Source organism: Ammospiza caudacuta, chromosome 4 (genome assembly GCF_027887145.1).
Source record: "Ammospiza caudacuta isolate bAmmCau1 chromosome 4, bAmmCau1.pri, whole genome shotgun sequence".
In the NCBI taxonomy this organism is placed as follows: domain Eukaryota; kingdom Metazoa; phylum Chordata; class Aves; order Passeriformes; family Passerellidae; genus Ammospiza; species Ammospiza caudacuta.
Genome location: NC_080596.1, coordinates 14,503,882 through 14,519,697, shown reverse-complemented (window position 1 = coordinate 14,519,697; position 15,816 = coordinate 14,503,882). Strand labels below are relative to the sequence as shown.

Here is a 15,816-nt window from a genome sequence, read left to right as displayed (position 1 = left end):
CCTGGATGCTAGTTGGGTGAGATTTACTGAGAAAAGTCCAGCTGGCAAACCACCTCCATAGTGAAGGGAAAGGCAAATATTGGCAAGGCCCCTTCCAATCTCACCTGGAAGCAAAGTCCTTCCCAAGCCCAGACCTTGTGACTAGGTCGCTCAAAGAGACTTCAAACAGACACAATAATCTTAGAACAGTTTTCCCCTCCAGTTGCTCTCCTAGCTCTTCTTAAGGTTTGTAGAAAAGGGCATAACAAATATAAAACTCTAACAAGATAACAAAATACAATACACTGTCCACTTTAATTTGAGAGCAAGGAAGAAGAAAGTCCTTTTTGACTATGCAGGAAATTTTTTTCAGCTCTAAAGCGTGAGTCAAACCTACACCTACTGTAACTTTGTGAGTTATGAATGGCATTATACCAGTTTTTCTGTCCCTAATACACATGGAAACAAAGTCATTGAAAAAAAAGCCCCAAATTTTTAGGCCAGAAAAGATTACTGCAGTCTTGCAGCATAACATACAGTACATACAACTCATATAGAGATATTTTTTCTTCAGACAGATTTAAGCATTGGGTTTTTTTGAAAGCTTGGCATTAAAAAAAAGCCAATTCATTTCTCAAGTTTCATTTTCCAAGGCCTGCCACTCTTGCATTTAAATTGCACTTAGAGATAGAAAACATACCTGTCACAGCATCTGGTACAGGCGAGACAGCCACAACACACAGAGTATCACCATACAATTCCAGAAAGCTTCAACCCATAGACAGCAACATCATGCCACTTCAGAAGGCTGCAAGCATCTGCCCTTCTTGTCCTTCAGCCCAACCTTTTATACCCCTCCTGTTGATGCCATGCCCCTGTGTGCCCTCTGTTCCCTTTGGTGATGGGTCAGTGCCCCTGGGCACTCCATGGCTCATTGCTGTCAGTGCTGCTCACCTGCTGCTCACAGCTGCACCCATGGGGATGAGGCTGGACACAGCCCCGCCCCAATCACCACAATCTGTGTGTGCCTACAGGTACCTTTTTCAAATTTCAACTTACCAGAAAGTCTTTATCATGAATACTTACACAGTAGATATGGGAACATGAACTAGTTATCACAGAAAAAAGTCAAGGTGTTCACTTCTCAATCAATAACTGCTCTTATCCCATGGACCATGTGAGGCAGTTTACCTTCAGGGAGAAAGTTGCCAGCACTTTGGGAGTACTCTTCCTTCCCTCTGCACACTTTTATTATCTCCCTATTCACATACCACAGGAAGCTCTCATGAAGTATTTTGGCCTATTTTCCATATGCAAGTTTACAGATAGCCCTGCACCATTTTGACCTCTAGTTTTACAAAAACTGAGATTTCTCAGGGTGACAGGATTCAAAAGGTTGCCTGTGTCTCTAACAGGAGTAAAGTGCTACCCACACTTTTGCTTTCTTTGCCCTTCATTACTGAACAAGCTGCGACAACCCATTCCCGTCAGATGATGGGACTTCCACTAAATTACAGTAGCATATCATATTTCCTTATGTATTTGAGTATCTCCCAGCATGCTCCTGTTGCTCATATAGCCTTCTGGCATCCATACAGAGGCAGTTTAAAATATATTCCTTACATGCACCCTTGTGCCAAGTTAAATGATATAACGTATGCAAGAAGATTTTCAAGGAGATGTGCTGAGAATTTGAAATTGATGCAAGATCTGAGAAAGAGCATTCATGAAGTGGTAAGCACTGGAAGGTCACTTGCTCAAAGAAAATTTTCCATTTCTTGCAGGACATCAGACATAGTCAATGTTTGGGAGTGCAGAGAAAGCACTTATTAATAACTTCCTAATTTCTGTAGTCTACAACTCAATTTTCACAGCTGTGTTAGAAGTACAGAAAGAAAAGCAGTGATAAGCTGTTCTAAAGGATATTTTTATGAACCAATTTGTCAGTCTTTCCCCCGCTGCTGAAATTAAACAACTTCTGAAATCCACAGAATACAATTGTACAGGTTCCTTCTCAATTTCTACTGCAAACCTCACCAGTAACACGATACATTGTCTCTAGTTGCCTGTTTTTCTCAAAAACCTGGGTTTTAATTAATTTTTTTTTCATGAATACATCAGGAGCATCCTAATTTCATTGTTTTTTATGATATGTTCTCACAGGTATCACTGGACCACACTTTGCAGGTGCTGATCACTTTAAAAAAAAATCAGCAAACTGATTTTGTGTCTTATCTTCTATACATATGTTATCTAAGCCTAAGGGCCCAAAACTCTTCTATATAGTCTTTTGGGGATGGACATTCCTCTCATGAGGATTCTTCTCCCTTTTGAACTATTCCATGTGTAATCATACATGCAGGATCTTGTATTCAACTATAAGAATGGCAGGACTTGGAGGTTTTTTTAACAACACTCCTTTTTTCCTGTTGTAATCTTGTACCTAATTAAGGGATTGACAAAAATCGAGTCATCAGCTTGTTTGGAGCTTTCTCTTTCTGTTCTAGAATTAATAAGTATTCAGTCAAAAGAACAAAAGGTCTCCTTAGTTTTGCATGGTTCTTTTCGAGCCACTGAAACTAATTATAATCAAAGACATTTTATAGTCTCTTTCTGGCAGTTTTTGAAAGCAGAATTCTTTGTAAGTCACTGCCCTCAAAATCCTTTCTTGAAGCAGGCAATAGTCCTACCTTTCTGGGTCTTGCAAAGGCATACGTGTGCATTTCAGGTAGAACATGTATGTAAACTAGAGAAACCTGAGCATTTTAGTGTTTCTCCAATTTAGCCTACATGGGATTTATCCCACATGAAATAATATGTGGAATATGTCTTCCATGACCCCTCAAAGAGATCATTGAGAAGAGAATTTCACTGCCTTTTTCCCCAGACAAGTAGAGGAGACATTTGGGACATAGTTATAAAGCCAAAGCAAAATTTATTGCTGAGTGAAAGAAATAAGGAGGTAAAAACTTAGGACAAAGAAGAATTTCAAACAGGGTTTGAAAATAGAGGAAAGCAGAGGAAAAAAATACAGCTTTTCACCACTTAGACTCATTTAAGAAACCTGTGTTTTTTTAAAGTACTGAATTAGATAAACCCTGCAGTTAAAAACCTAACATGTTCTGGTTTGAATTTCCTGCAGTCCCAGTGCAAGGAAAACAGTAACAAAACTGGTTGTGTTGTCCAGCTTTATAAAACATACAAATTTTCAGTATCAGTTGATCATAAATTTACGTATCTTCAGCATCAAGTTCTGCATACTGGGACAGTGGTTAACCCTGCTGAAGTCAATTACAAAATTCCACTATGTCCTAAGGAAAGAGGTGGTGAATCATAGGGCTGCAGCAAAGTAAATGGATAAACCCCAACATGTTCAGTCTGGACTCTGCAGAAAGACTGATGAATTATTCTTTGCTTGTCACATCACACTGCCCTTTTACAGGCATGAAAGCTCCTGGGACGTGTTCCAGAGAGGAAATCCCTGGCAGCTGCTGACTGCTGGTGAGAGGGACTACTGGTGTCAGTGAAGCCACTGTGGGGCATGATTCAACTAAAACTTTTTGTTTGCATCACTCATCAGAATTGTCCCTGGCCTATCCATTTCTACACAGCAAGCAAACCCCTATTTTCATGCTCTGTGGTCCTACTCTATTTAACCATACTTAAGGATTTACTCAGGTAAGACCTGAAGAATGAATACATGACCATGAGAAGATTTGGAAAATGCCACAAAAGCTACTCAATTCAACATCTCCTTCCCACTCAAATGTTTTCCATGAAAATGCAATGACAACTGTAACAGCAAACAGTTCTTTATTGTTCCTTATTTTACAGATACTGAACTCGAGAGCAGAAAGGAATGGGGACCAATGAACAGAGACATTCGTTTTCTTGTTAAAAATGCCTTCCACACAGATCTACCTCGTGCCCTTCAGTTTTGGGTGTAAAACCTGGCATATTGGTTCAGCAAAACGTGCAGCACTTGGACATCACCTGCAGCTTCCTCTATTGATCCTTTTCCTCATAAAAACCACCTCAAAAAAAACCCCTTATACATCTAGCGTCATCTCCTCCTTCTTGGAAAACGCTCCTCCTTTGAGTCCGTATCATTAAGTATGAACTTTAAAGCGGCGGCGAGCGCCGTGTTTAAACCACCCCACGTTCCTCGCGGACCGAGGAACTGCGCACAGCGACGGCGGTGCGGGGATGTGCGGGGTGCACCCCGCCGCGCCCGCTCTCCCTCCATCCCCGGCAGCCGCCCCCGGCACCCGGCGGCGGCCCCACCCCAGCCCCCGTAACAAAGGAGGCCCGAGGGGCGGCAGCCGCCGCTGGGAGCGGTCCCGCCCCGCCGCCGCCTCCTCCCCAGCCGGGGGCGCTGCCGCGGGCCCCGCGCCGCCTCCTGTCTCCCTGCGCGGCTCCCGCCCTTCCCCGGCGGCAGCGGCGGCTCGGTGCGGCCGGGCTGTCGGGCGGGGTGTCTCCCGGCCGTGCCCGGATGTGCTGCCCTGACTCATAGCCCGCCGCACGCAGGCTCCGCGCCGCGTCTCGCTCCGCGCACACGCCTCCCGCGCCTCCCTCCGCGCCGGCGGAGAGGCGGCGGCTGCAGGAGCGGCAGCGGCAGCAGCAGGAGGCGGAGGAGGCCGCGGCGGCACCATGGGTAAGTCGCCCCAGCCCCGCGCTGTGCAGCCCCTGCCGCCGCCCCTCTGCCCCCGGAGGCCGCCGCCCTCTCGTCTCCGGCGGGCGGGAAGAAGCGGCCGGTGCAACTTTGCCATCGGCCGCGTCCGTCGCAGCGCCGGGGAGGAGGCTCGGGGCTCTGCCGAGCTCCCTCGGTTCCCCCGGCGCTGCCGCGGCCGCTGCCCGGCCCCTGCGGCGCAAAGTTTCCGCGGCTCCGCTGCGCTGCCGCCGCCCGCCGGCTGCGCTCAGTCCGGGCAGCTCCGCACGGCACTCGCGGAGCCGGGGCTGCGTTCGGGGTTAGAGGAAAGAGCAACTCCCCGGGTGCCAAGGGGGGCTCAGAGCAAGGAGTTATGTAAGGCACCCCCAGGACGCTTTTCCAGTTACTGTTTGCGTAATGGAGATAAGTTGGGGTAGTACGCTTAGATTGTTTTATAATCTCTGTTCATTGTTTGAGGAAGACAAGGGTCCTCCTATTTCTCCGTCTTTTAGAGCGTGAATCGTGTCCAGAAATGCAGCCATGTTACCTCTCCCTTTTTTGTCTTAAGATTATAAATTAAGTAGTTTCACGCTGATTGACACTTGTATGGAGTGCCTAACAAATGCTACACGAGACCGGGAAGCACGGTATTTGGGTTTTCGTAACAGAGCTGCTGTGAATTTCTCTTGCCTTCTCCACCTCATTCTCTTGCACAAAGCTACATCTCTCCCGGTATGAAACAGCTACCATAAAACAGATTTTCCAGAAATCTGGCTGTAATGTGGATCCCAGGGATGGGTAGGAGGTGCCCACGTTGAGCTGCCAAAGATCCAGCCAGTCTGCCAAACGTGATGGTGGGATCACGGTTGCAGGTCCATAGGACGAGGAACTATGGTTCACAACCAGGCTAAGGAGGTGGCAGCTCCTGAACTCGGCTCGGCGATTTGACATCAGCACTTCCTGTGGCCTTAGATATATCAGTAGTTTCTTTGCAGATCACATGCATCTTTCACTTTTAACTAGAAGCTTCCATGGAAGGAAGCTGTTGCTCTGCCTCGGTTTTTCTGGTTGCGAAATGAGGTTAAATACTTATTTAACTCCTGTAAAGCAGTAGAAAACCTTTGGAGAATCACTCAAACTAGAAGCTGCCAGGGTCAGATGTGAGGAATAACTGTCAGATTTTATCAGAGATAGGTTAAACTCTAACAATGTAGTGAAGATCTCTTTTTCATGAGGGTTGAAAAGGCAAAATACCAAAATTTAGTTTGCCTATGCTTCTGGTCTCCATTTATAAAGACTATTAGTCTCCTCATTCTGGTCAAAGTCTAGCTATTTTGGCTTTCGAAAATAGTGACTTCAGGGCACCAGCTAAAACCTGCTCAGAAAAGCTGGTGCAGGATGAGCACATCACTCCTTTTTGGAGGAAACTACACTTCAGTTTCAGGCACGTTTGTAAACAGCTTGGGAATCTGCTACTAAATCTTGCTGCAAAAGTAAGAGTAGTTATAATTATTTTCAGGAAGACTGAAATAACTTGGCTGTTATTTCAGCACCTGTCCATAACTGCCCAGAGAGATTGCTTGTGAAAGCACTGAGGAAGGGTTTTTTGGGGCTTTTTCTATTCTTCACATATCAGGGTCTGATTCTACTGCCTCTAAAATCAAAGCAAACTAAGTAGCCTCTGCAGCAGCTCTTGTGTGCAGCACAGATTGAAATCAGTTTCACCTTAGCTGACAACTGTAGTGACTTTAAATGTCTAAGATCAGTGTTTAAGCTTACACAGTCAAAGCAGTAGATTCCCTCCTTCAGGTTATAACTTTCTTTTTGGTAACACATAGCACAAAATCTGAAAATCCTTAGAATTAAATCAAGGATGAATTTGTTCTTCCAATGGCTTTTATATCTTCCAGAAATCATGCTCAACAAACAAGTGCTTGTGGCAAAGAGTGCAGTGATATCTTACATTTAAACATATAGTCTTTTCAGTATGTATGTAGGCTGACATAGTATTAACTGGTTTCTATACTAAGATATAACATGGAAGCCCAAGCAAATTTCATGTCAAATCAAAAGATTTCTGTAGTTAAAAATACTTGTTATGCATACATGGATCTGCCTTTTCTTTACTCTATGAGTCTTCTGCTGTACTGTTTCCATGTGTGTGTTCCTCTGAAGACATTACCATGGCAGTTGTTTCCTCTGGGAGGTTGCTCTTTCCTTTCAGTAACATGGGCTCTTTCCAGAATTGTAACTTCTGTTGCTTGCATTTATAGTTTGTAAAGCTGTATCTGAGTAGAGTTTGAACACTATTCAACTTTTGACTTTGAGAGGTAGGTGGCCTTAAGTAGACCTGGCAGTGGAGAACTTATAATACTTTAAGTGACATGTGCACCACCACTACTTTATTTCTGTTGTTACTAAAACACAAGGCTTTTACTTTTCAGTTACTAATGTAACTGCAGTTCACCATGAACAGTCCCTTTCCTCAGTCAATTCTTGGTTTTAACCTCAAAAAACACAACTGGTAAACTCATACAATCACACTGTATCCAAGAAAATCTTTCCAATTTAGAGCAGTGACCTATGGTGGTTATTGTAAGCAGGCTGCAATTATTACTCAGATGTAAATTAATGAAATAAAAATTAGGAACTCTGTTACAATTTAACCACTCAGCAGTGATCCATTGAGCCCAGAAGATTGAAAAACACAACATATGAGAGTTTGTATGCAGAATACAAGTACAGGATACAGTTGTTTTCATGTCACTTATCACTTTGAAGTGTCACAGTCTGTAATAGTGAAAGCTCATAAAAATATTCTTCCATTTTGGGAGCCCTGGTCTTGTTAGCAGGAAATGGAAGGCAGCCTCTGCTCAGACATAGGTGTTCACTTGGGCTACAAACTGCATAAGCAGCCTGCTAGGCTCAATGACTAAACATGTAAGATTCCCAGTCTATAATGTAGATGGATTTGTTTTAGTACTGTCCACTTAGTTATCAGAACAAAGATTTATATTACTGCTCTCCTCCCAGATATACTCGATTTTCCCTTTCCCTGAAGAATTAGCATGTGCAGCCAGCCTCATGGTTGTGAAACACTACATTGAAACTGAACCACAGAGCAGCAGGGTGTAACAAACCATTGCCTATCTTCAGGGTGATGGTTCATGAAATAAAGGAGGCAGGAGGATGTAAAGCTTGAGGTGTGGCTGTGTCCAGTATTGCTTTTGGGAAGATAGAGTAGACCAACCTGGTTTTGATCAAAAAAATGTAATCAGTAACTTCAGATGAGACAAATGAAAATTAATGGGAAAAAGTCTTCCACCTTGGGCTCTTTTGCTAGTTTTCTTTTATGAAATGTGAATCTGACAAGAGTTATGTCAATTGCACAAAAAGATAATTTGTACTTCTTTTAAAGTTTTTGCTAAAACAATGAGACTTCTAACACCACCACCAGCATATTAGTTCTAGCCAGCCAGAATACACCTGTTTAAGCAAGTTTAAAGGGTTGTTAGAATTCTTGAAAAAAATGAGGCTGCTTTTGGTAAAAGTCTTTTCTTTAAAACATAAACAGAGAAGAAGCTGCTTTTAGACTGCATCTCTTGCTTCAGTAAGAGCACACCTTGAAGTGTGCTTTTAAAGCAGCCCGAAAGGTTAGGTTACTTCTGACTGACCTTCCTCAATGAATAACTGTTCCTGTGATCAGGCCAATATTTGTGTTCTTCTGTTACTGTGTGAGACTGAAACCAACCAATTTTGTCTTTAGCTTTAGGTTAAAGGCTTCATTCACAAGTATGTTTCCTGAGAACAGAAGATTCAGAATTAGTTTCAGAAGCCTGTGAGGAACGCCTGGCTTTCTGTAGCATCAAACTGAAAGAGGAAAGGGCAGAAGAACAGCTGAAACCTGAAGGAAACAAAAGCTGTAATAATGGAAATGAGAAAGCTACAAAGACAAGAATAGAAGAGAACAGAAATCCCTTAAGGGAAATGCATGAAGGGAGAGAAATACTAGAACTAAAGATGGATGAATAGAGCAACAGAGGACAGAAATAGGAGGAAGAAAGAAGGAAGTCTACTCTATGTCGTTCCCCACAATATAAAGACAATAGCTAGGATAATGTAAATAAAATCAGATAACTATTACTTTCTTGGCTTTTTTTTTTTTTAATAGTACCAATTGTATGCTGCTGACAGTGCTTGAGAAGAGCCATTATAGTTTTCCATCATTCTCAAGTAAAGCTGAATTATTTCTGGAAGTTCTCAGAATTTACTTATATGTATATAGGTAAAACAAAAAGAAGAGACCAGCATAAGCAAGTATTTGTTCAAAAGAGAGTGAAAATAATGTCATTACTGTTTGACAGGACAGAAGGCTATGGAGATTGTTCTGTGGCATCTGTCAAGGAGGTTGCTTATTATTCCTTCTTAACTCTGTCACAGGATGAAGTTCATGTTTTAGGATAACAAAGGGACATTAGATGGTGACCTAGTTACTTATGTAAGAGAAAACCCATTTTTCACTGCTGACTGGTCCACTTGGGTCTGTTCACATGCTGTGCTGGAGAAAATGAGCATTCCTGCTGCCTTGATACTATCAAAGGCATTAAGTTTTAGATGCTAACTTGTTTCCAGATTAAAATGAATTAGGAACTACATCTAAGCTTCTGGAAATTAGGTGTCTTGAAATGTTAATATGTGTTCTCCAGCTAATGGAGAAGTTTTTCTAATGGCAGTGTGAATTTTAATTAGACAAGGAGCTTTTCCTACTAAAGGATTTTAAAAGTAGCAGCTTTCACTGCAAGGACAATCTCCCAGGGCCACTTTTTGTTAAATATGGTATAGAAATTTTTTTCTATTTACAGATTTTATTATAATGGCAACCAAATGAAATTTGTTTTGGTAGAGTAAAATGGTAGTTAAAAGCTATGTATTTCTGAATAACTAAAAGTTCCTTTTAATGCAGAAACATAGCTGATGTGTATTAGAATTTATGTGTGCTCCAGATATGCCTAATAGAATTTGTAAACCCTCTGGAACAAGTGGCTATGGTTCAGGGAGCCTCAAAGCTGTGCACAGAGCCTGGCGACGTTTGTTCAGCCTGAGAACGGCACAGCTCTGGCTTAGGGAGCTTTGAAGTTGTGCAGAAACCCTGGTGATCTCATATGGTTCCTAAGCTATAGTTCAAGTAGATTACAAAGTTGGCAGATGCCCAGAAGAATTTGTCAAATCTATAAACCAGATAACTGCTGTTCATTTTATCTCCAGGTAGAGGACAGAATTTAATGCATGAAGCTTTGGATGCACTTGCAAATAATTACAGCATGCACTTGCAAATAATTACAGCATGCCTTAACTGTACAAGTGTAAGTGTGCACAGGCAAGGCATGTGTCTTAGAAATATCTCTGACCTGAAGCACTTTCAGATACAGCTCCACAAATTATGATAAGAAATGTCAGGGAAAAAATGTGTGTATGTCTGAAGTAGTTGAAGTTAAGAGTATGCATAAACTGACAGCATGGATGAATGTATAAAGTTGTGTTAAACTTTGCAGTTTAAAATAAATTAAATGCTTTCATGATTTCTATTTCTAGGTCAGACAAATGTATTATAAAAATTGCACTTACACATTTAAAAATCAGGGGAAATAATTTTTTTTTTAAATCACACTCTTGCAAAGGAAATATTTTTAGTGGTCTACTTCAACAGTAGGTCCCATTTCCTTCTCATTTAACAGCTCATACAAACTTACTGCCTCCTAGTTGTGTATTATAGGAACATCTGAGGCATTTATCAGTTCTGAGCTTTTATCAAAATACTGAGCTATTCACTGTGTTAGCAATAACTCAGCGAGGTTCATGGAAGTTAATCAGTGTTTGAATTCATCAGTCAGTTCCATCCACTGATACATACCAGTCTGATGGACACAATGGTTTTGAACACATATACAAAATTTATGTATAATTTAAAATTTTTGTTGACCCTTCCTATCAGTTGACTTCGGTTTGACAAGTCTTTTCAGTATCTGATTAAATCCAGTTAATCAAGTACTTAAATTCACATGGTTGATAGCAGCCTTTCAGTTTTCCTGTGTACGCTCTGCAAATGTATTTGGGAGTAAGACTGGACAGAGAGATGGAGCCTGAGAAGACTGGGATTGAAGGAGGAAAGCAGCTAAGCATTATAGGATGGATGATGTGATGAGGATTGAACAAAACCCTTTAGAAATTTGTCAGGGCTGCCATTGAGCCTGTGGGAAACAGACCTCTGCTTGGGAGACCTGGGGAGGTGACAGCTCAGCATCTCGTGGTAGTCTTGAGTCTTATTTCCACTGTCAGCTGCCTGTACATTTATGGTCTTCATGATGTACTAGCATGGAGCATCAAGGCACAAAACCTGGAGGTGAAAATCCTGTCCTTATTGCCTTCTTTATCTTTCAGTAATTGCCTTTACCTCTAGAATACATCTGTGCAGAAAGAACACCATGTACAACAGGGTACTCACCTTCCTCTCATCCTGTCTTCTGTACATTAGAGGATTACACTTGGAAGAGAGCTCTCATACTCAGCGCTTGACAAACTGTGCTTTACCCCTTTTGCCCTTAATTATACCCAGGCTGGGAACTAAAATTGTATGATATGGATTAATTCTGTGAATGGGAACTGAAAATGCTGCCAGCCTAGATCTTTTACATAAATATCAAAATCAGACAAACATGAAAATCTTCAAGTCTTGGTAATCTCTAGGGTGAGTGAAATGTTTGGCTGGGGAGCTCTGCCTATTGCTGAGGGTGCCTTGCTCTCCAGCAGCTGGGATCTCCTCTTGGGAGCATATTTAGAAATGCTTCCTGTCTTTGATGTTAGATATGACAGTCCCAGTGACTTTAATTAGACTATTTTAACTTTCCTAGCGTTAAATGAAACCTTACAAGCACATGCCACTATTTACAGGACCAGTAGCTTACCTTTTCTTTGCTTTAGCCTTGCTAAGTTCATTCCCATATCCCTTTCCTGTGGAGAAATTCCATCATGTTCACTGTCAATAGCACCCAGTACCCTGCAGGCAAAGCTTGAGTTCAGTACTGCCAAATAGCTGCTTTTGCTACATGAAGGCTTTGGAATGATTCCTTAAATCAAAATGCTCTTTTATCTTGACAGCAGGAACAAAGCATGTGAAGAGAAAACGGTTTTAAAACCAAAGCAGGATTGTACACATCTTTCTTATCTATATCTTCCCTGTCCACAGAATGTTTAACTTACCCCTCCTGGGCCTTTGGTGGAACTGACTGAAGTCAGTCTTCTGAGCCTGCTCTATTGGTGATAGCATCTTCTGTATCTGACCACTTCCTTCTGCAGTCCTTCATGTGCGCTTTGGGCATCACTGGATCGCTGGCCATGGTAGAACTCTGTTGTTTAAATACCTGAGACTCCCTGCCTGAACTGCCTGGGCAAGTGAAGAGGAAATGCAGTGTGGCCCTCAAGAGGAGTGGCAGCAGCAGTGTAACAGTTACGAGGCACTTTCGTACTTACTGCTCTCTCTTTTTTTCCTTCTCCCTCAAGTGACTGGGAGCCACAGTTTTTCCTCCTTCCTCTTCCTTGCTTGTGTTGAATGATTTTAGGATCAGGGTGTTGTTCTGTGGGAGGAAAAAAAGGACAACCAGAACAGAGAAGCAGTCTGTGAACACGTTTGTTGTAAAAATGTCTGGTACAATCAAATGAATTTAGAAATCCACTAATACACTATAAAAATACAAATTTGCTCTCATCCTGCAAATCTTGTCAGGCTTTCTTACCCGTTTCTCTGCAAAGCTCAGGGAGAACATATAGACATGCTGGCTCCTGCCATATGGAATTACAGGAAAAGCAGGGAAGCATTGGTGATTGAGAGAAAGGAGGAAATTGTATGTAAGGAGATGCTGGCAGGAATCAAGCAGGTTTTGGGGGCAAGAAAGTTGGCTTTTTTTTTAAGCTTTTGCAATGAAAATCCCATCACCCATTTACAGCAAGATAGTGCCTCAGTCAAATCAAAGATAGTAATCAATTTATGTGCAGTAGTGCCCGAAATACAGTGTACACTTTCCAGGCAGAGCCCGCCTATCTCTATCTGATGTTACAATGTATTTATTCAGTTCTTTTCTAGTTTGCCTAATATTCTTTTGGTTCTCTTTGTACTCTCTTTTCACAGCTTTCCTATTCCTTCAGACTTCTTTATTTCATTGCCCAATTTTCAATATTGTCTGCTCCCAGTTAGCTATTCTTTTCCATCTTCCCTTCCATCTCACATTCTCTCCTCATCAGGTTCTTTCTTTATTAGTTAAACCCATGACAGCTTCTTTTACCATATACCCTTTTCACCATCTTTGCTCGGGAAAGAATTGAAAAACTGGTGCTCAGCTTTGTAATATCAAGATTTCAAGACTTTTGAAGTGGTTTGGGTTTGGTTTTTTTTTCGTTATTTGGATTTTTTTAAATGTTCTTTTCTTTGGTTAAATATCAAGTTATTTACAACCAGCTTAAAATCATGCTTCAGTTCTGCCTAACGTACAATAGGTACATTATATACATTATATAAAAGAATGTATCTTGTAGGAAAGAAATTGTACAGAATTGAGCCCTATTTGTGTAAATGCTATTTATACAGCATTCTTGTACCCCCACAAAGCCCACACTGAGCACCACTGAAGTCATTGGGCTCCTGCTTTTTTCACTTGCCTGTGCTACAGCTTCAACTCTCCTGTTTTGGTGAAAGTATGTAAAGTGGCAGGGTCACTCCACCCTTTCATGGCATATTGGCTAACCAGCTGATGCAGCTGGGGGAGGAATGCAGACATTGGACTGATTTTGACCATCAGAAGCACTTTTTTCTAGGAACTTTCTGTTCCTAGAAATGCTGCTATACTAGTACATAGCCTCTGAAGGAACTTGCTAAATGAAGAAAGAGCTATATTTGATGATAGAGAAAACTATTTGGTAAACTTGATTTTTCTTTCAAATTGATGGAATTATGTAGTTTATATAATTTGTTATATCAAAGAAGAAACCAATTTAATGTGGAGATTATCATGTTAGAACATCCTTCTGTAAAAGGAACAGTAAGCACAGTGCCCTAAGCTATTAATTTACATACAGTGACCTTTGTTCTATCTTGTAGCAGCATAGAGAAAATTCTGCACTTCCAGAATGAAATTCACTTTGTAGCCATTAGGTGATGGCTTTTGATGTTTTCTGATATTCCCAGAAAATCTTAGGAATTTCTCCTTGAAAGACGTTATGCATCTAATCACACATACATTAGTCTGGACACTTACTTCTCCAAAGGCAAGAATGGTGGAAACAAACAAAAAGCAATTCAGTCGAATTTTTGGAATGCAGCTTCATCCCAGACATCATCTGAAGTGTCTGCTTACCTTTATGAAGGTCATAACTTCTCCCTGTACAAGGTATCACAGTTCTTTTTTCTGCTGTTGAGAACAAGGTAGAATTTGAGACTTCTCCCACAGTCTCTGGAAGAAACTGGCAGAGTTCTCTTGTGAACATAAAATTTGAGTTCAGTGCATGCACCCAGCTCAAAACAGATGGCTGGAGAGAGAAATGCCCTAGATAATCCAGCACTTCAGTTAAGCAAGGGGTGGCTTGTTTTATGTTTTCTCTTTTTTTCTTTAAATTTATATTAAATAGGCTTTTAAAAGCAACAGCTGTGCACTACTGGATTTGGTTTAGCCTACTTTTAGCTCTTCCACTTCTGAACAGGTTTTGTATTTCAGTGATCACGACAGTGAGGTATCTCTTGGAAGTGAGTATACCCAGCAACTACTTAAACTACTTTATTTCTAAAATCAGAAGTTGTTATCAACAAAACAGCATCTTTGGCTGTACATAAAGAACTTCTGGATTTTTGAAAGCTGGTCAATAGGCACATTTAAAAAATAACTTCGTTTTGGCAGGTTTTTTGAAAGACAAGGCTTTTCTGCTTGACCCTTTCTAATTTTTAAAAAATATGTAGATGAGCCTATTGGTTTTTTCCCATCACCAGAAGTTTATTTTTTACAATCTGAAATGAGCTGAGGCGTCTGTTTCTAGAGTAAGATTAGACTGTCTTTGGGCAGACATGTAAATCTGAGATCAAGGAGTACATGTCAAAATTGAAAACTCAGAAATTCTTGCAAGCCCCTGATTTTTAAATTTCTTTTAGCTCTCTGACTTCTGGCAAAAGCAGCTTTATAACAAAAAGGCCTCTTCTGAGCTGGGTCACAATTTGGAATGAAAATCTTTATGTTTTAACAATATTTGTTTTAGCACTCACTTGTCAGCATCTCCAAGAACAACCAGAGTGGGGCTTTGATGTCCACTGTGGTGTTGTGTTTATGTAACAGATTCTGTACCACTCAGGCTTTGATCATGTAGCATGTGTTGGTGTTGGATTTTGGTTAAGTTCTAACATTCCAAGGCTCTGTTCAAGTTTAGAAGCCCAGTTTTGCTTGTTTAGGTGAGCATACTATTCTGCTCTGTGTATGAGGAACTAATTTGTTGCCAGAATTCAGCATATCATCTGAATCTTTTCATTCTAGAGGCTTCTGCTGCTTCATCTAATGTAATCTAAGGGTAATACAAAACCATCAGGCAAAAAAACCTGTGGTTGCTTTGACATGAAAGATCTGCATGCTCAACACAGCTTATCAAGAGGCATTGAGGCATTAATTTAATGAAAGTAAAACTTACATTCAGTGCTGAGACACGACTTCTTTGAATTGAACACAGAAAACTCTATCAAATGACAGGTTTACATGTGTGTTGTGGGCTTAAGTGACGCTGTATTGCAGTGCCTTACATGACCTGGTTGCAGAGCATTTAGAAAAGGTAATCTGTTGAAACCAGCTTTGCTGCTGAAACCTCAGTGTAGTCAGATTATAGCCTCAGTTCCCCATTGCCCTGTATTATGTATACAGACTGCAGATTTGATTTAAGATGGTATTTGGGCCCAAATTGTAGCTTTTATATTCTGCTTGAGCATATATGACCATAGGATAATGGGTAATTAAGTGATGCATAATAAAACTATGCCCATAGTGCCTTCATATTTGAGATGACTTGTCAAAGTTTCATGTTTAAATACTCATCATGGTTTAGTAGAATTATTGACTTTATGATCTACAGACAGAGGGTTTTGGGTTTTTTTTGCAGTGACTCACATC

General features: G+C 41.1%; 1 protein-coding gene across 4 annotated transcripts in view; it reads left to right on the top strand.

Annotated features, from left to right (window-relative positions):
• Positions 1-4,412: 4,412 nt before the first annotated feature.
• Positions 4,413-15,816, top strand: part of RAP1GDS1 (Rap1 GTPase-GDP dissociation stimulator 1) — a 90,894-nt gene continuing 79,490 nt past the window's right edge. Inside the window, exon 1 of one of the 4 annotated variants that reach the window (XM_058803181.1) lies at positions 4,413-4,633. In XM_058803181.1, coding sequence (XP_058659164.1) covers positions 4,630-4,633 — 4 coding nt within the window. In that variant the 5' untranslated portion in view covers positions 4,413-4,629. The remainder of the gene's footprint in view (positions 4,634-15,816) is intronic. The other 3 variants (XM_058803180.1, XM_058803184.1, XM_058803182.1) reach the window with 3 other exon arrangements.